The sequence below is a fragment of the Meriones unguiculatus genome, chromosome 2, assembly GCF_030254825.1.
Source record: "Meriones unguiculatus strain TT.TT164.6M chromosome 2, Bangor_MerUng_6.1, whole genome shotgun sequence".
In the NCBI taxonomy this organism is placed as follows: domain Eukaryota; kingdom Metazoa; phylum Chordata; class Mammalia; order Rodentia; family Muridae; genus Meriones; species Meriones unguiculatus.
Window position 1 is genome coordinate 50,582,153 of NC_083350.1, and position 21,141 is coordinate 50,603,293.

A 21,141-nucleotide genomic window follows, 5' to 3' on the forward strand; every position below is an offset into this window, starting at 1 on the left:
GGGGACAAGGAAGGGAGCTACAACTGGGATACAAAGTAAATAAACTGTAATTAATATAAAAATAAAAATTTAATTACAAAATATTCTCCCAGGGTCTCATGTCTACCACCTTAACAGACACAATAATAGCTATGAAGAAGGAGACATTCTCTAAGATATTGGTTTCCTAAAGCAAATGCAAAATTGCAAGCTCCAAGGCTGTTTGGGCTTAGCCAAAACACAACTCTAAGAGTGTAATAGAACTTCTATCCATGTATGACAAAGTTGAGCTAACCTTCTTCATTAAGGCTTGAATCTGTTGATACATGAGTGAAAATTACCATGAGACTGCCAATCTCTCTTCTAAAGACCATTAAAGCCAGGACAGCATGAGGGAATTTCAAAAGGAGGCAAATAGCTGATAAAACATCATCACTAAGAATTACTAAAGCCAGGGAAAAAAAGACTAGAGAGGTTCCGTGTTACTTCTCTCCCCTTGGAGATAGAGATTCATAACTACACGGAAAGACTGCAAATAAAAGAGATTCGATTTGTTCAAATCTAAAGTAGAAAATGACAGCTATGTGGTAAGTTAAAAAAAAAGTTGCTATGACAATATATCAAGTGGATTTTTAAAAAAAATAAAGAAGATATGGCTTTGAAAATATTCAGTGTATTACATGACTCTTGAGTTCTGGAATAACAAATATCGGAATGTGGTGAATAAATAAAATACTCTAAAAAGAAAATGAGGTTTATCAATTCTCTGCCTTGGGGAAAATCACGAAGGTGTTTTTCATACAGAGACTGAGAATCCGGCTGACACCAAACTTGCAATCAACAGTATTTACTGAATGACAGAACAGGAGAAAAAAAAAAAACACTTTAATTCTTAAGTATGTGAATAACCAAACTATTGCATGCATTGAAATTGAACTATGGATTTTCTAGAAAATAATTAATTTTCCGAATTGATGTCATTATAGAAAAATTAAGGAAAGTAGATACTGTATTATTTGATATCATTAGATATTTATTATTTGAATTACTGACTGAATCTCTATTTTAAAATTTTAATTTAATTTTGATGCTATAAACAGTAAGCAAAGGTTAAAGGAAGCACCAGTTAGAGACCAAAGAATTTAAATATAGATTTCTGGAGATTAACTGAATGAACAGAAAAATCTTTTATTTTTTGAGCCCATCCCTAAAATCAAAGGCACAAATGAGATAAATTTGGAACCAAATTAAATATTAATGTAGTTTTTTACTCTTCTCTGAGTTCTCAGAGATCTACTTTTAAAAATGGCTCCATAGAGATTGTTGTTTTCCTGACAAAATTAATTTCTGTTCCTTCTTCTGAGTATGTATAGTTCTTTTGAAATTCAATGTATAAATAAGTTTGGTATAAATCTCTAAGTTCTCAGAAGGTCCATTAAGTTCCTAAATGTTTCAAGTTAATTACTCAATGTACACAGTTGAACATCTGTTTTGAGTGAAGCATTGCCATAGGTGCTACAAACTCAGCTATGGATAAAACCAAAAGAGCATTTTCAGATTATTTAGAGTTTAGTGACGTTATTTAGGAGTAAGGGGATTCAAAATTTTGTTTAATCTTACTTCCCCCTCAAAAATTGAAATATCAGTAATGTCAGTTTGGGCATAAGTAAACTTGTCACAAGAGAATTGATAGACAAAGTCGTCTCTTTTACTGACGTCAGACTTTCAGCTTGTAAATGGCCCAAAGTGCACCAATAGTTACTGCAATACACCTAGCACCTTCCCTGAGTCCTGAACTTAGTAAAATCTCCATGTAAAGAGGTCCTGGGAACAAGGCATAGTGGTACAGCTTTTCAAATAAATAAAAGCAATTCGAATAAATGGATAAATGATTTCTAACTGCAGAAAACAAAAACTACTTTGAACCAAAGACTGATTGTTCTTTGTCTTCAAGTTCAGTCCAGGTTATCTCTTTTGCTTGGAAGTATTCTGCCCTCTTTCTCAATGATGTATAAATATAGACCACCCACAAATTAATTTACCAATAAGGTCAGGAGCTGGGGGTTCTGCTTAGTGATAGTGTGCATACTTTGTATACCTTAGGCCCCAGTTCTTGGACACACACACACATGCACACACACATACTCACACACACACCTACACATAATATCTTATGTTTTGTTTTCAAGTTGTAAATGGGCTCATCAGTATATAGACCTTCCAACTTCCATCTGATATCATATGGTATAGTGCCTCTCAAAAATAATTCTCCAGTATGAATTACATGATTTTCATGAAAATGAAAATAAGTATGAAAAGTGGAAAAATCTGATTAAAAATTTCATACACTATTATTGGCACCAAACAGAAAGATTTTTTTTTTTATTATTCACAATTCATGCTTGCAATGCTTGTTTTACATGAAGTTTTTGGTACTGGGGAGCTTCTGGCATGCAAGGTAGTTCTCCTGCAGTTATAACTATACAACTACACTGACTGACTTTTGAGAACATGCCAATCTTCAATTTATGTCTTTTCAGAGTTTTACAAAATATTCAACTTTTTCAATAAGAGTAATTATTTTCTTTTAGGCAGTAACAATCAAATACTAGATCAATATTTCTGGAAATGTGAAAACACATTTTAAAATAAATTTAACCAGGAAATAATGCTTTGTCATGTAAATTTTTAAAAATTACTCAAAACGGCCATATTTTGGGGGTTTAGTTGTTTCAAAATGTCATTTTTAGATTTAGATAATGTTTCTTAGATTAGATAATGATGTTTCTTCTTCACATATCCTATATTTGTATACCACTTAATTACAATATTGTAGGTAGAATAACACTATGAATTGACAGTTCATCTCCAAATAATTGTATATAATGGCAATAGAAACAGGAGAAAAAGGAACCCACTGATGGGACTCAATGAAAGTATTTCCCCTAAGTCACCCTATTTGTGGCAAGTATGAATTAATAAAAAGACTAAAACACTTAAAAGTTTTTCACCTGAATATTTTGTTGAAAGTTTAATGTGCCCTCATTTATATCCAGGATTTACAAATCAACTTATCATCAGAACACATGCTTCACTAGGTGTCTTCTTATATCAAATGAAAGCACACAGTGACTTACAATGGCTTAGGTCAAGAAAGGTCGTTTCTGGTACATTTCAGTAGCAATTTTGGCTTGTATATGAGCAAATAAATTCTTGAAATACTAATCGTGGTAGTCAGTAAAAATAAGAAAAACTCTCCACTGCCATTTGTATACAGAACATGTAAAAATATGACAGATGAATATATCTTATGCTCACACTTCATTAGCTATAGACAAAGCTGCTTCACTAGTATAACAGAAGCATAGGTGGAAAAAACACATACATGCGTGATGGAGTTGCTTTATTCAGATATCAAGAAGAATGAAACTGTCATTTTCAGGACACGAAATGAAACGGCACACTAAATAGTCACACTAAAATACAAAAAACACATACAGGCAAAATACAGCATTCAAGAGTCTGATGGGGAGAAAACATCAGGATTATAGAAGGCGATAAGTGGGTGAATGTTATCAAGGGATGGTATGTGCAGCTCTGAAAGTGTCTTAATGAAAGCTGCTTTGAACAGTTAATAAAGAGCAGTGAAAGTGAAAAACAAAACAAATACTACTTCGTAAGTCACATGCTTAGCTCAAAATTATACAATTTGAAGTGGGTAGATTTCCTAACATGGTTATAAATGCAGAGGAAGACGTGAGTCCTAAAAACACTATTTGAAATGACCAAAGAAATACAGCAAAGTTGTTTATTCCCCTCCAAAATTAGTGAAAGAAAGAGATGCATTAAGCTTGGATTGATAAAACAGGAAACACAGAACCAAAAAGATAAATACAGCATGAGAATTTATGAATAAAATAAGCATAAGAATATATTGTCTCAGGGAGAGATTGTTGAATGAATGCAAAAGAAAAATTCAAAAACCAAGAAAATAATTCTGATTCACATACTGGAACCTAGGCGTCCCCAACACTAAGATTTAGCTAGGGATCCTGAAGCAGACGACAGGGAATGCTTGGGTTCAGAAATCTGAAATCGGAGGTACCAGAGTCTCCATTCAGACACACCTCATACTGGTAGCTCTGCGACAGAGTCCCCTCACCGCTGAAGTTCACCAGGTGGTCAGAAAAGTGTCCTACAGGCACAGAGCAGCCACCCACAGAGGCCGCCCTGGCCCTCCTGCACAGTCTCACCCCCACGAACAGCAGCACAGACAAGAGGAATAGTGTAGACACAGATGCCAAGGCAATAACCAGATAGAGTGTGAGCACCTCATCTTCCTTTGGGGGGTCGAGCGCCACCTCTGGCAGAGGCAGGTAGGGCTGGGAGAAGCCATCCACCACCAGCACATGCAGAGTGACACTGGCAGAGCACTGAGGATCGCCATTGTCCCTGACCAGCAGCAGCAGCCTGTGCTTGGGGGCATCGCGCTCACTCAGCAGCCTGGTGGTGCGCACCTCGCCATTGTGCGCCCACACGCTGAACAGCCCTGGCTCCGTGGCCTTGAGCAGCTGGAATGACAGCCAGGCGTTCTGGCCAGAGTCGCGGTCCACAGCCACCACCTTGGTGACCAGGTAGCCAGGCTCCGCCGCCCTGGGCAGCAGCTCAGTGCAGGGCGCAGAGGCGTTCTGCAGAGGGTAGAGCACGAAGGGCGCATTGTCATTGTCATCCAGCACCAGGACTCGCACCAGCGCCTGGCTGCTGAGAGCTGGAGAGCCTTGGTCTGAGGCAGCCACGCGGAACTCAAAGGCCTGCAGGACCTCATAATCTAGCGCCCTAAGCACGAACAGCTGCCCATTATCTGCACTGATGGAGACAAGTGAGGCAAGGGCCAGCTGCGGGTCCTGTGGCGGCAGCAGCGAGTAGGTGATGTGGGCATTGGAGCCAGAGTCTGAGTCTGTGGCTCTGATGGTGCCTATGTGCAGGGCGGGGCTGTTGTTCTCGCGGACAGACAGGGTGTAGGAGGTTTGGGTGAAGGCGGGGGCGTTGTCGTTGATGTCGGACACCTGCACTGTTATGGTGTGCTGGGTTGTGAGCCTGGGTGAGCCCATGTCGGAGACGGTGATGGTGATGTTGTACTCAGCTCTGCTCTCTCTGTCTAGTGCTCCTTCTGTCACTAAAGTGTAATAATCCTCAAAAGTTGGCTTCAAAAGAAACGGAAGTTCGTTTGGAATAGAACACACCATCCTTCCATTATCCCCAGAATCTGGGTCAGAAACACTGAAAACAGCAACTACAGCATCAGGAGTGTTTTCTGGGATGGAGCTAGTGAGCGACGATATGGTGAGTTTAGGGGCATTGTCATTCACATCCACCACCTGTATAGCTACACTGCATTTGCCTGAAAGGCCTCCAGAGTCTGTGGCCACAATTTCCATGTTGTAATATGGAGTTGTCTCAAAATCCAATGCCCTTTTAAGATGGATTTCTCCTGTGGTTTCATCTATTACAAATGGTTGAGATACTTCACCACCTTGAAACAGAGAGTAGGCTACTTTCCCATTCATCCCAGCATCTAAGTCTGTGGCAGAGACCCTGACAACCAAGGCATTGAGGGGGCTGTTCTCAGGGACCTGCACCTCATAAAGCGACTGTACAAACTGGGGGGCATTATCATTGATGTCCACCACCTCAATGCGCACTGTGGTGGTCCCAGACCTGGGAGGGGTCCCCCCATCCAGAGCAGTGAGGGTTAAAGTGAGCTCAGGCTGCTCCTCCCTGTCCAGGGCTCTGTCCAGCACCAGCTCTGGGTTTTTGCTGCCATCTGGGCGACTGTGAGTAACAACGTGGAAATGGAGGTTGGGGCTGACTGTGTAGTTCTGAACAGCATTGCTCCCTATGTCAGGGTCCTTGGCTGCCTTCAGAGGAAACACAGTGCCTGGATGGGCAATTTCTTGAATTTTTAGGAGCATTTCCTTGTGAGGAAATTCTGGAGAATGGTCGTTTATATCTGTGAGCTGCAGGTCCATTTGAAGGAACTGCACAGGGTTTTCCAGAATTATCTGGAAGTGCAACACACAGGGTTCTGTCACCCCGCACAGCAACTCACGGTCTGGTTTTTCCTTCAAGAACAAATTTCCTGTCTCTGCATCCAGCTGCAAGAGCTCTTTGTTTCCTCTGTGATGGACTTGAGCCCCTCTAGTGGCCAGTTCCCCTGCCCTGAGCCCCAGATCTTTTGCCAGGTTAGCCACCAAGTAGCCACTCTCAGTCTCTTCTGGCATGGAATATCGAATTGCCTCAGAACCATATCCCCGCCATAGCAACAACATAGTGAGAAAAACGACTTGCCTTGTCTCTGGCGTTTTTGCTGGTGCTGCCTCCATTGTTCAGATGGGATCCAGAGGACGCTGCTTCTAACTCTTGTCGGTTTTAATCCACACAGATGGTTTGGTGAAATAATCGCGAATTAAATCCTACTGAATTGTTTTCAGGAGTCCTTTCCCCCAGATCTTACGTAAATGCCCCCTCCTTTCAGGGAACACCCAGCCTTTTGATTCCCAGGAATGGCGTCCTGGGCATCCTGGGAGACCCCTGTTATACAAATCCTTAGACTGCAGCGCCACCGTGTGTACTATTCTAGTGTTGCACATAATGTACATTTTGTTCTCAGTTCCAGCCCTGAAGATCTTTGCAACCGGAAGTTCCAACACATTTGCAAAGTTAATTGTCAGTGAAAGGTAACTTTTTAAATGAATAAAATGGCATATTGATCTTAAAGAAAGACATGTTGCATACATAAATCCAATGTTATGGATATCTACAAAATATTTGAATATTCCCAAATTACTTTTTATTGAAGTGTAACACACATATGAAATAGGGCTCCAGTCTTAAGTGTACAGAGTAATAAAGGATCAGCAATTTAACACAGTCCAACAAGCAAAATCTAGATAAAGAAATAACTGAAAAAAATGTTCTCCATGTCATTCATTAGTTACTATTCTCTGCTTAGGCACTGCACTGACTTTTATTACCATAGGACATTTTGTCTTTCTGAGAAACTTAAAAAGTGGAACCAGTAGAGTATTTCTCTGCCAGAGTATTTTTCTTCATTACCATTTCCTTTGGTAAGCTCATCTATGGTGTGCTGTCTCCATTGTTTGTATCATTGCTCCATGTGCTTGTGTTAGTATTTGTATGCATACACTCCAGAAAAGAAACATTGGGGGATTCCAGGTTTGAGTTTTCTTTCTTTGTATTTTGAGTCAGGATCTCTCCTCATAGCCTTGGCTGTCCCGGAACTCACTGTGTACATCAGGCTGACCTGGAACTCACAAAGCTCTTCCTGCCTCTGCCTCCTGAATGCTGGGATTAAAAGTATGCCCCACCAGAGCAGGGCTCAAGGTTGAATTTTTAATATCCCTCCTATGAACAACCTTTTACACTTCCTGTGCATAAAATATGTATATATTACATGTATCAGAGTTGCTTGCTGTAGGTCAAAGTGTGAAAATACATTTAGCGTTGGCAAACCCTGTGAAATATATATCAGAATTAGATGATGTACTGAGCCACCCCTGGTGGTTCACCCCTCTAGTCCCATCTCTGGGAAGACACACAGGGGGGAATCAGGAGCTCGAGGCAAGTGCAGAATGTATAATGAGTCACTGTCTCAATTTTTTAAAAATGTTTCGGATAGAGGCACAGATCAATTGCAGAACGCTGGCCTAGTGAGCTCAGTGGGCTGAGTTCCATTTTCAGCAATGTGAAAAAGCTATCCCAGCAATGCATAAGAACCCCAGTTGATCCATAATCTTGTCAACATCTGATACTGTCGTTCCAGTTTTAACCACTGTAATAAGTATGGATATCGTAGTGTACATTTATTAGCATTCCCCTGGTGGTTAAGGAAATTTTGCAAACTTTCATAAGTTGACCATTCAGATGTTCAGTTATTTATAGACTTGTCTATCTGAAACATACCTGGTGGCTTGCTGTTCTGCTGAAGAACCATATTCTCAGTATAACTACCATTTGCATAAGCATGTTGCAAATAATTTTCCATGCTGTGCCTTATTTTGGAGGCTTTGTGAAACAAAAGTAATTAATTTTAACTTAGCCTGATCTGTGAATATTTTCTATTTCTGGATAGCTCTTTTTTCCTGTTTAAATCTTTCCATTCCCAAGGTCATATATTTCAAATGATTGTTTTATTTTTCACATTTAAATATACAATCAACATAAAACCTTTCACGTGCATAAAATTTGGGCATATTTTCCCAAATGCTTTTGCATTCTGACCTGAAAAGATGATTCATTCTCAATTGTTTATGAGTTGTCACAATTGACATAAGTCAGATGATCGTGAATGAACTCAAAGATTCCAATTTTTTTTGAATATCAAATATTCTATGCTCTCTTACCTCTTATAACTCTGTAATAGCTTTTCCTATCTTCAGGTTAAGTTTTCTTCTGAAAAGATGAATTTCAAGGAATTTTAAATCCAAACAAAAAAAATTATTAAAGACACAGAGAACCTTTGCAGCTATGCGCAACTTTCCTCATTGTCATTTCCTCCAGAATGGTGCATTTCTTTTCTGTTGTTTGTTTATTTATTTGTTTTTCCTGAGACAGTGTTTCTCTGTGTAGCCTTGGTGTCCTGGACTTGTTTTGTAGGCCCGGCTGGCCATGAACTCACAGAGATCGGTCTGTCTCTGTCTCTCTGAGCACTGGGATTACAGGCTGGCTACATTTGTTATAACTAACTGAGCTTCAGTAATGACACATTTTCTTTAGGTCCATCACTTTAATTGGGATTTTTCTACATACTCTCTACTATAGATATTTAGACCCAATTTATCATGACATTCATCCATTTGAGAGTACCAGAAAGTAGTTGCCCTGACCCAAAAGTTTCTAAATCTATTTAGTTATGTCCCTTTGCTGAATCCCTGGAAATCATTAATCTTTATTACTGTCTGCATGCTTTGGCCTTTTCCAAATGTTATATAGTAAGAGTTTTTCAGCTTGGCTTCTGTGATGAGTATGTGTTTAAGTTTTCTCGGTGCTGTTTCATGGGCTGATTAATTTCATCTTTGGAAGTGACTAATAGTCCACTTTATAATTGCATCAGGCTTTCTCAGTTTCACTTCATGAAGGATCGTGGATACTGCCACGTTTCGACAAGTGATGTAAAAGGTTGCAATAAAACCACTGTCCCAGTTTTCAGGTGGACTCAAGTTTTCAGCTAACTTAAATAAATACTAAGAAAACTGACTGATGAGTGACAGAGAAGAGTGTGTTTGGTTTTGTTGCCAGACTATCTTCTACAATGGCCATGCCATTTTCATTCCCATGATCCGTGAATGAAGGTTCTTGGTGCTCCAGGTCTTCCTCAGCAGCTGGTGGTATCAGTGTCCTGGCATTTGTCCGTTCCTCCTTATGATTTTGTGGTTGTGTTTTGTTATTAAATTAGCTGATGTGGAGCCTCCTACCATGTATGTTTTTGCCATCTATATTAGTCAGGGTTCTCTAACAGAGTTCTTTAACAGAACATATAAAATGAATATATATATATACATACATATATGCATACATATATACATGCATATATATATATATACATATATACAAATATGTACATATATGGGATGTAGAAGAATGACTTGCAGGCTATGGTCCAGCTCATCCAACAATGGCTGCCTATGAATGGAAGCTCCAAGAATCCAGTAGTTTGTTCAGTCCATGACTTGCTAGAAAGACAGGAGCAAATAGACAAAGAGGGAAGAGTTTCCTTCTTCCATGTTCATAAAGCAGAGGTTCTCAATCTTCCTAACACTGTGACCCGTTATACATATAAAAGGTCCTCTTGTTGTGCCTCCAGCTGTAATATTATTTTTGTTGCTACTTCATGACTGTAATTTTGCTACTGTTATGATCATAGTGTAAATATTTGAAACCTGTGAAAGGATTGTTCGACTCCCAAAGCAGAAGTGACCCACAGGTTGAGAGCCTGTATTATAAAGGCTTCCAGAAGACAGTGTGGTGCAGTTAGAGGTGGGTCTTCCCACCTCAAAAGATCTGGATTAAAGGGGTACCATCCCAGTTAAAAAATCTGGATTCAAATAAAATAAATCCCTCACAGGTGTGCCCCTTTTGGGGATTTTGATTAATTCCAGATGTAGCCAAGTTGACAATAAGAATAACTATCACACTATCTCCAAGTCTTGTTTGGTACTTGTTAGGATCTTTGGCAAATTTTTTGTTTTAGTTTTTTCAAGACAGGGTTTCTCTGTGTAGCCGAGACTATCCTGGACTCACTTTGTAGATCATGCTGACCTTGAACTCACACCAATACACCTGCCTCTTCCTCCCAGAGTGCTAGGATTAAAGACATGTGTCACCATGCACTGCTGGCACACTGTTTCTTAGGCGATATGGCCTTCTTAACATTGAATCTTGAAAATCTTTATGTATTTTTTGAGACAAATCTTTTATCTAATATATCTGATGCCAGCATTTTCCTCTGGTCTATGACATTTTTCAGTTTTCTTTATAAAATCTTTTGAAGGGCAGAAAATTTAATTTTAATAATATCTGCATCATCAATTCTTTCTTCACTAGATCACAGTATCATTGCAGAATACTAAGGTTTATTTTGGATTAAGATTGATTTATTATTTTCTCTTTGTATACAGATGTGCAAAGTGTAGTTTCAGCCCATCAAATGAGGGAGGGAGGGTGGGATTGAGAGTTATGAGGGAGGGGGCTACAGCTGGTATACAAAGTGAATAAAATGTAATTAATGTAAAAAATTAAAATTTAATTAAAAATATATAGCGTTATTTCTTCTGTGGTAGCTTTTACTTTTTCTTTGCCTTATTCCTCTGTTTGTAACTCATAGTAAAATCCCGTGGTGGGTGTCCTTGTCTCATTGTTGATTTCTAGCAGGAAGTTTTCAATAATTGGCCTTTATTGATATTTACTATACATGTATTTGTCTAGTATGTATGTGTGTTGACTGGGCTCTTCTGGAACCTCCTATGGAAAAGGGTCTTAAATTCATAGATCCACCTGCCCTGTCTCCTGAGTGCTGGGATTAAAGATGTGCCACCATGTCTAGCTACTGTATACTTTTGAATATTCAAAATTTTCCTTCTATATTTATTTGCTAACATTTTCACACTAATACATATGCTGTACTTTTCTGGGTAAAATTTCTGTACCCATTGAGATTAATTGCATTGTTTTTCTCCTTTACCTGTTACTATGGTGAATTACAATGATAAAATTTTAAATATTGAACTGCTTTGCATTAGACACATTAACTCATTATATCATCATTCACTTTCTTTTTACACATCTCTGAATTTGATTACCCTTTTTTTTTTTTAAGGAAAGAGCATGTCCATGCATGTCTATAAAAGAGTTGGTTTTGTCATTTCTCTCTTACAATGTCCTTTTGAGGTTTGGATGTCATACTCTTTGAAGAATTTCTGTTGTCCATATGATTTTTGATATATTAAAATCTTTTACAAGTTTATATGTTTGTTTTAGTTCTCCTGTGAGCATTAGTGATAATTCAACATGTGGAATGGACTTTTATAATGCCTTTACCTAATAGATATGATTGATCAGATTTTTATGTTTCTTCAGTTTTGAATTTAAAATGGCATTTTATATAAATAATCAAATGCAACAATATTGTTCTTATATATTTTGGGCAGTTTTGTTTATTAAAGGTTAGGGAAAACAAAAATAAATGCATTGTGCGTAACAAACATGATAACCTAATCAAAGAGAGCCAGGCCCACTAGTTCATATGATTTCATCACTTGAATATATTAAAATTATTCAAATTTTATTTTTACCAAATAGTCTACATATGCATTCAACGTGCACACAAAAAATTATGTAATGTGTTTCTTGACTAAATTGCTGGCACAAGTGGGCTAGAAATTGAGGAATGAGTAAATAAGAAAGAACAAGAGTGAGAGCAAGACCTGGAGGTAGTGGCACACTGCTGTGATCCCAGCACTCCAGGAGGCAGAGGCAGGCATGTTTCTGTGAGTTTGAGTGCAGCCTTGTCTACAAAGTGAGTCCAAGACAGTCAAGACTAAACAGGGAAACCTTGTTTCGGGAAAAAAAAATAGTAAGAGCAAAGAAGAAAGGGGGGAAAAGAAAGGTAATCAAAGCAGACATTATATATTTTTAAAAATGTTTTGGAAAGAAGTGATGTCCTTGTGAATTTGCTCGCCTTACACTGAAACTTACAAGCAAAGTAAAGGAGAGAAGAGCCAAGGTTGGTGATAGTAACCCCACAATCAGATGTGTAATAACCAGAAAGTAGATGCAATATACAGTGGCGTAGTTTAGCTGCCTGATAAAAGTTTGTACATGTTCACTATGTAGGTGTATATATGACTTCTCCATCACAAAGATGTGGTAATTTCGGTGCCTTATATTCAAAGAAAGCAAGGGAGAATTGAAAGATGGAACTCAATCTCAAGGCAAATATAAAAGTCACATGAGATCTTTAATTCTAAAAAAATGATTAATCTAGAAATGAATTATCATTAAAAAGTTTTATACAGCATTCTACCTGTCCACCAGATCTCACTATAGATGGTTAGGAGCCACCATGTGGTTGCTGGGAATTGAACTCAGGACATTTATAGGAGGACCCTAAGGAGGATGCTTAAATCTCATTCAGAATGGCAAACAGAATAGACACCAGAAGCGGTGGAAGAAAGGAAACAGAATAGAAGCCTACTGTAGAGGGTCTTCTGAAAGGCTTCACCCAACAGGGGCTCACAACAGTTGCTGAGACTCACAGCCAAATTTTGGGCTGAGCGCAGGGAGTCTTATGGAAGAAGGGGAGGGGGTAGAAGAACATGGAGGGGACAGGAGCTCCACAATGAGAACAACAAGGCTAAAAATTCTGAGCCCGGGGGTTTCGGCAGAGATTGATGTAACAATCAAGGACCATGCGTGGAGAGGACCTAGACCCCCTGCTCAGATGTAGTCAACTGGCAGCTCAGGATCCATGTGGGTTCCTGAGTAAAGGGAGCAGGGTCTGTCTCTATCATGAACTTGGTTTCCTGTTCTTTAATCACTTTCCCCTGTCAATGAGGCCTTCCCAGGCCACAGAAGAAGAAGATCCAGGCAGTTCTGATGAGACTTGATCAGCTATGGGCAGATAGCAAAGGAGAACTCCCCCTTTCAGTAACTAGGGGAAGGGGATAGAGGAAAGAGGGAGGGACTGGGAGTGGTTGAGGGTGGGAGCTTCATTCGAGATATATAATGAACAAACTGTGAAAAAGATAAAAATTAAATTTACAAAAGATTCCAATAAAAACTTATAGACAAAACTTATAGACTCGTAAGAATCTTATACATTTTGTTAATTAAAGGACTTGGGATAAGCTGAGATGATATAGAGACAATCTGCTGGCATCATGAGAAGGAATAAAATGGAAAGTCAGGGGGTATGAAGACTAGACTGAGAATCCCAAAAAATAAAGTTCCTAAGAAGAAATAATGAAGAAAATGGAGGAGCAAGTCACAAATAAAAAGAACTGCCGTTGCTTTTCAAATATAAACTTAATTTCCATATAAAATATTCTTAAGAATTGCTTACTGAAACAGTAAAGAATAAGGAAATATGCAGGGTAAGTTTGTGAGCAGAAAGATATTTCAAAGAAAGAGAAAATCTTAAGATGCTTCCAAAAGAAAAACCAAAGCATCATACAAAACGTGTTCATGAAACAAAGATGAGAAGAAAAAGGAGAAAGAAGATAGGTAATTGAGACTTTTTTTGAGACAGGGCCCCACTACATAGCCCTAGTGATATAGTACTCACTATATAGACCAGGAGGATCTACAGTTCAGTGCTCCATCTGCCTCTGCTGAGACTGAAGGATTGTGCCATCAAGCCTGGCTTCTTTTCATTTTTAAAGGGTTTCGCGCTTTCTCTCTTTTTTCATCCTGTCTATTCCTCTGCCTTTGCATTAATGCTCTCGTGAATTTTAAGACGCTTCTATTCTCTATTCTACACAGTCAACACCTGTACTATTCCCTTGTAACCTTTCCTGTTACTTTTTATTTCTTGACACAATTCTGAAATCCTTTTGGGATTGTGTTCTCTCTGCCTAATTAATTCCACTAAAAGTATTTTTTTTTGTGCCTTTATGATTAAATTACTTCTCCCTGTCTTTTGCCCAAAAGCTTCATCACTGAAGGGACATGTGCTACAGGTAGAGATGCAGTTGGGAATACTTTTTTTTTCTACAAATATAAAGACATGGTCTTTAAACTCCATGGTTTTAAAGTCCATTTTTAGTTTTCCTGGTCTCCTTTAAAAGAAATACATTATTTCATACAGTTACCTTGATTTTTTTTTGTCCTGGGCCTTATATTGAGCAGTTCTCCCATGATATGCATAAGGGTGATTTGTCTCTTACAGGCCCTGATTAGGTTTCTCTGAATATCCCGAGCACTCAAAGACTCACCAGTGGTGGAAATTGTCAGTCGTTAGCTCTTCAGATATTGTTTAACTCTTTCCTACACCCCAAATCTCCTCTCTTATTCCAACCCTCTCCTGTCTAAGCCCTTCTTCCAATTAGGTCTTCTTCCCACTTTCAGGTCTTCTGTATGCGGTTCACTTACTTTTTGGGGTTCATACATTACTTTTTAAAAAATTGACTGATGAATATAATCTATATATCAAGAAGAACATAACCTGCCAATAATTTGCCTTTCACCTCTTCTTTAGCTTTGGTGGTGGTGGGGGGGTATTTTGGGTAAAGTACAACTACCTCAACTTCCAGTAGAATGATGGCAAAGATTTAAAAGTAAATAGTAGAATATAAAGAATGCTGTTCAATTGCTCACTCTCTACTAAAAGGTCAAGGAATTTTGATAGTCCTATATAAATACATGTCATTATATATATATAAGTTCAGCAAGCTTAAAAGCTTACTGAACACAATAGAATACTGCAATTACAAATCAATAAATATGCTACTGCCCCAATGTATTAATGAATAAAATAATACTCATTATTATTCATCAGTTTAACTCAAAGTAACTGAAGGATACACTAAACAATGAAATAAAAGGATGTAACACCAAAGATAGTTTTGTTTTTGTTTTCGTTTTTGACTGATAAACTCTACCCAAAGCCACCAAATAACACAGTGAAATTTGGAAATCTACTAAGAAACAGAATTATACACAATACCCAAACTTCAAAAGAAATTTCCTCATTTGAAATGTGGGGAAGCTTCCAGAAAAGAAACACACACATTACACTATGCTTGGACTTCTTTGTATTAGGAGAAAAAAAAGATAAATGTTAAACCCGCAATGACTCTGCAGTCTCCTTTTTAGAAAGGCAAGGCATAACTCTGAGGTTAATTATTAACAGACCTTATGTCAAAGAAGTGATTTCACTGTTTTGTTTAATAAATGGAATGAGAAATTAAACATTTTCTCTTTAATTTTTGTCAAATAAGATTCCAAGACTTTAACCACACTACACAACACTAGCGACCAAATCAACAGAACCACTAGCATGCATGGTGTGCACAAACAGTGTCACTATCTTTGTGTACATTTATATACATTTTACATTTTATGACTTGGCTATTCGGGGCACTTAGCCTGGTAGTGGACACGACATAATGCTGCCTTCCAGTCACACAGGAAGATCCAGGCAACATAAATAATTTTACACAACCTGCCCTTGGAAAGATGAAAATACACGGAAAGAGTAGGTGGCACCAATGTATACATAAATGCAAGTCTTCTTAAGAGCAGTAAAATGTCTCAGGAGATCATTAAGAGTCTCATTCAAAGAAAAATTATACTATTTGGGTTGATTGTGCTTATGGTAGTATTAATCACCAAGAGATATTCATACGTGGAGAAAAATATGAAACATGCTTAGTACGACTAAAAGCCTAGTTCCTTAATATCAATAAAAAGAAACTACCAGCATTCTTAAGGATATAAGTAGGTAAGATTAGTGGAAAACTTCATAGAAACAAGATCATTTCCTTAAAAAAAATTGTACAACACTTGTGAGTGTTGTACTTAGCTGAATACAAAGCTATCCCTGCAGTGGAGATTGTCCTTACGGTCTGTCCCCGAGTCCTGAACCAACAGACTGGGGATCATGGGTTTGAGGAATTTGAACTCACCAGTCCCAGAGTCTCCTGTCAGACACACCTCATATTGGTAGCTCTGGGACAGAGTCCCCTCACCGCTGATATCCACCAGGTGACCAGGAAAATGTCCTTCAGGCACAGAGCAGACACCCAGAGGGGCCGCCCTGGCCCTCCTGCACAGCCTTATCCCCACAAACAACAGCACAGACAAGAGGAAGAGTGAAGACACAGACGCCAAGGCAATGACCAGGTACAGCGTGAGCACATCTTCATCATCCTGTGTAGGGTCGCGCGCCACCTCTGGCAGAGGCAGGTAGGGCTGGGAGAAGCCATCCACCAGCAGCACATGCAGAGTGACACTGGCAGAGCGCTGAGGATCGCCATTGTCCCTGACCAGCAGCAGCAGCCTGTGCTTGGGGGCATCGCGCTCACTCAGCAGCCTGGTGGTGCGCACCTCGCCATTGTGCGCCCACACGCTGAACAGCCCTGGCTCCGTGGCCTTGAGCAGCTGGAATGACAGCCAGGCGTTCTGGCCAGAGTCGCGGTCCACTGCCACCACCTTGGTGACCAGGTAGCCGGGCTCCGCAGCCCTGGGCAGCAGTTCAGTGCAGGGCACAGAGGCGTTCTGCAGAGGGTAGAGCACGAAGGGCGCATTGTCATTGTCGTCCAGCACCAGCACGCGCACCAGCGCCTGGCTGCTGAGTGCAGGGGAGCCTTGGTCTGTGGCGCCCACGCGGAACTCGAAGCTCTGCATGACCTCATAGTCCAGCGCTCTGAGTGCGAACAGCTGCCCATTATCTGCGTTGATGGAGACTAGAGAGTGGAGGTCCAGCTGCAGGTCTTGGGGGGGCAGCAGCGAGTAGGTGATGTGGGCATTGGAGCCTGAGTCTGAGTCTGTGGCTCTGATGGTGCCTATGTGCAGGGCGGGGCTGTTGTTCTCGCGGACAGACAGGGTGTAGGAGGATTGGGTGAAGGCGGGGGCGTTGTCATTGACGTCGGACACATGCACTGTTATGGTGTGCTGGGTTGTGAGCCTGGGTGAGCCCATGTCGGAGACGGTGATGGTGATGTTGTACTCGGCTCTGCTCTCTCTGTCCAGCGGGCTCTCCGTCACCAGGGTGTAAAAGTTCTTATAAGAAGGCTTTAAAATGAACGGCAGATGATCTGAAATAGCACAAATCATTTTCCCATTCTCTCCGGAATCTCTATCTCGTATTCGGATGAGAGCAACAACAGTTTCTGGAGCATTTTCCGGGACTGAGCTGGTCAGTGAAGATATGGTCAGCTCTGGGGCGTTGTCATTCACATCCACCACCTCTATCACCACAGTGCCTTTTCCAGAAAGCCCTCCTCCGTCCGTGGCCTCAATCTCTACATGGTACGATTTAGTTTTTTCAAAGTCCAACTCCCTTTTCAGTCTAATTTCTCCCGTGACTTCATTTATTGAGAAAGTTTGTTGGATTTCATCTGATGCCTGGAACAAGCCATAGGAGACTCTCCCAAAGTTGCCAGCATCTGCATCTCTTGCTGAGACAGTCAGGACTGGGGAGTCTGGGGGACTGCTCTCCAGGACCTGCACCTCATAGGGAGTGTTCACAAATTCAGGAGCATTGTCATTGATGTCCAGGATCAGGATTCGAACCATGGTTGTACCTGACCTAGGAGGAGAGCCTCCATCCACTGCTGTGAGGGTTAAGCTCAGTTCTTCCTGCTCCTCTCTGTCCAGGGCTCTGTCCTGCACCAACTCTGGGTACTTCTTTCCTTTACTGTTATTTCGAGTGAGGACATGAAAATGAGAGTTGGGGCTGACTCTGTATTGTTGAATCCCATTGCTGCCTACATCCAAATCCTGGGCTAATTTTAATGAAAACTGTGTGCCTGGCTGGCTGTTTTCTCGAATTTTCAAGAGCATTTCCATATCTGGGAATTCTGGAGAATGATCATTTATGTCCTGGATCAATAATTCTCCTTGAAAAAATTGCACTGGGTTTTCTATGAACACCTGGAAATGCAGCACACAAGGATCCACAGAGCCACACAGCTCTTCCCGGTCTAGTTTCTCCCTCAGAAGCAAATCTCCAGTCTCAGGATCCAGAATCAATTGCTGTTTGTCATAGTCAGACACCACCTGCGCAGACCGGGCAGCCAGCTCCTCTGGTCTCAGGCCCAGGTCCTTGGCCAGATGGGCTACAAAGGAGCCACGTTCTGTTTCTTCCAGGATAGTGTACCGAGGAGGCACCATTAGAACCTGACCCCAAAAGAGCATGAGAAGAAAAGGTATCACTTGCCTGTTTGGATGGTTTCTATCCAGCTTCTCCATGGTGGGAACCGCGGTGCTTACATCCAATCGTTTAGCAGCCTCTGAATGGCTTGAATGCTGAATCCTGATTCCTTGGTTGAAGGAGTCTTTACTCGGTTGCACTTAAACTTTGTTCATATGGTAAACAGCGGTCTAAGACCCAGAGACCGGTATTCCTTGCGATATTTCCTGTTTTTAATTCTGTCTTGCAACACAAAGGACCAGGAAGCTTTTTAGCGGTTATTCACAACCTTAGCCTGCAGCGCCACCCTGTGTCCATATTGAGAAATTGATAGTGTTTTCAAGTCGGAAACCTTTTGAAAATTTCCAAATGCATATGTAGAAATCCTTGAACTTTTTATGTTTATAAGTCGTGTTCCTGCTTTAAGTTGCATAATTGATAAAGTTATTTTATTTTAGTGTGTGTGCCAGAAAAAAATTTAGGTCGGAAAGGGGAAGTTAACTCAGTTTTCCCACATGTCCAATTGGTGGGAATCAACAATACTTTTGTATTTTGCATAATCTAACCCAGTAAACTAAATCCTTAATTTTGAATTAACTTCATAATAGTTATATGTGTTTGCTTCTAAAATAAGAACTCTTTAGAGATGCAAAAATTTTTAAACAATCTGTACCACATTCTCCCAAAGAAGACATTATTTTTCTAAGGATAGCTTCTCTTTTTTTACACTGGTGCACAAATTATTGAATTAATAGCCTTACTTTAACTTACTGTGTGAAATTAAAATAAACCTAGATAGAGATGAGGTAAATTGTGACAGTGTCACAGAATGTTAGGTCTGGAGAGGGAATTAAAGTATTCTAACAAATAAGACAAATGAAGCTTGAAGTACTGAGTTAACATCGGGGTCATAGCACGACAAAATTATTTTTAATTAAGGGATTTAAATCTACTTAGTTACCCATATGTAAGGAATTCTTAAAGGAGGCTTTATTTTATGAGTTGATATGGCGTAATCTATCACGGGTGAAGATTTTTTATAGTGATGTTTGTGGACACCCTTTATATTGTGGGTATCAGATTCGCTGAGAGAAATCAAGTACTGACTTAAAGAATTTTTAGCATGAAGATGTGCCATCTCCTCATAACAGTATAAACAAAGAAGAAGAAGAAGTAGAAGAAACAGAAGAAGAAGAAGAAGAAGAAGAAGAAGAAGAAGAAGAAGAAGAGAGGAAGAAAGGTGTGGGGGGATTGCTGATTACTTTTAGGTAAAAACTAGAGAATGTGTCTGAAAGAGTTCTCAGCATGAGTGTAGCTGCTATGATTACTCTGAAAAGTAAGAAAGCTGGAGCATGATGGGAAAACACATAACTAGATCATATATAATCCAATGGCCCATTTTTGCCTTTCTTATGAAGGATTTCCTATGCTTTTGCACCTGATTTCATTTAGTTATTGGTTTAATTTATGATTGATGTTAAATAAGTTCTTGCTAAAATATGTCAGTGCTCATATTTTGGAATGTGGATTATAGTAAGCATTGAACAAGCATCAGTTGAATAAATAAATACACCCAAATAATTCCATTTCTACATTGAAATAATTCCAAGAGCATTGACGTAATTAAAGTAAAAATACAAAATAATTACTAAAAAGAATAAAAAGAAAGATCTGTCTTTTCTTTAAATAAATGTAAAACAAGTCTCCTGAGCAGAACAAATAGAAAAGTTCCTGACATAGTAGGCAGGTTCTATTTAGACTTAAAGTTCAGGAGGAATAATGCTTATATTTTATTTTCCCATTTCTACATGGTCACACAGAGTTTTGAGATCAACTATTTCCATTTCTTCTTACAACTCAGAAAAAAATAAAATCTTGGAGTGGAAAGTTCAGGTTTCCTTGAAGACTCAGTTTTCACATGTGATGTTTTCTGCAAGCTGGGCAGGCGACATTTTGCCCAGGTTGGCCTGTGAGAGGGCACATGATGTTTTTCTGTGAGCTCTCACATGCGAGGACGTGACTTCGGCTGGGTGAGAACATCTGTGAGTGGACTCTGAGGAGAGGAGATACATAGAGGCCCACGAACAATGAGACTCCACTTTCTCAGATCGACATCGCTATGCTGATCTAAATGCTTCAACACTTGACTTCGCAGAGAAAAACCTTCCGGAGAGCTTCTCAGGGAAATCCAACTAAGTCCTGCAGCTTTCACTGACTTTGTATTGCTGCTTGGTGTTGGCCCTTGGACTGGACTGCTGGTACCCTGAAGACTGAGTTTGGTAACTCCCTAAAGACCCATTGACCCTAATCAGCAGGAAGTAGATAAGAGAGGTCTACAGCCATTTTCCCTACTAATATCCTACCTAAGGTTTCAGAGGGTGGTTGGAAGGGAGGTAAAGATACTTAAGAACCCTAAATAAAGTAGTTTTGATGTAAATTCTAAGCCCTCAAAATCTCTGTGATACTAACAACGTACTATATCATAATATGGAAAGAATTATGATCAACATTTTACATATTAATTCATTTCCTCTCCTATCTACTCTGTGAGATTTGTCCTTGCAGTGTCCATGTTATACATATAGGAAGAAACTGAGATTTGGCTTTAAAAGCATCCCAATATCACATGCCATGTGAAAACGCAAAGTAGAGTTTGAACTGTTTAACGTGGCTCCATAGTCTCTTAAGTGCCCAAGTAGAATGAGAAGGGAAAACAATTTTGTACAAAATTT

General features: G+C 39.7%; 2 protein-coding genes across 2 annotated transcripts; both read right to left on the reverse strand.

Moving 5' to 3' along the window:
* Nucleotides 1–2,315: 2,315 nt before the first annotated feature.
* On the reverse strand, nt 2,316–10,477 carry LOC132652330 (protocadherin beta-8-like). The gene has a single exon (XM_060377383.1). The coding sequence runs from the start codon at nt 6,360–6,362 to the stop codon at nt 4,023–4,025; it is 2,340 nt and encodes a 779-aa protein (XP_060233366.1). The 5' UTR covers nt 6,363–10,477; the 3' UTR covers nt 2,316–4,022.
* Nucleotides 10,478–15,423: 4,946 nt separating this feature from the next.
* On the reverse strand, nt 15,424–19,304 carry LOC132652331 (protocadherin beta-4-like). Its single transcript, XM_060377384.1, has one exon. The coding sequence runs from the start codon at nt 18,466–18,468 to the stop codon at nt 16,075–16,077; it is 2,394 nt and encodes a 797-aa protein (XP_060233367.1). The 5' UTR covers nt 18,469–19,304; the 3' UTR covers nt 15,424–16,074.
* Between the last annotated feature and the right edge of the window lie 1,837 nt (nt 19,305–21,141).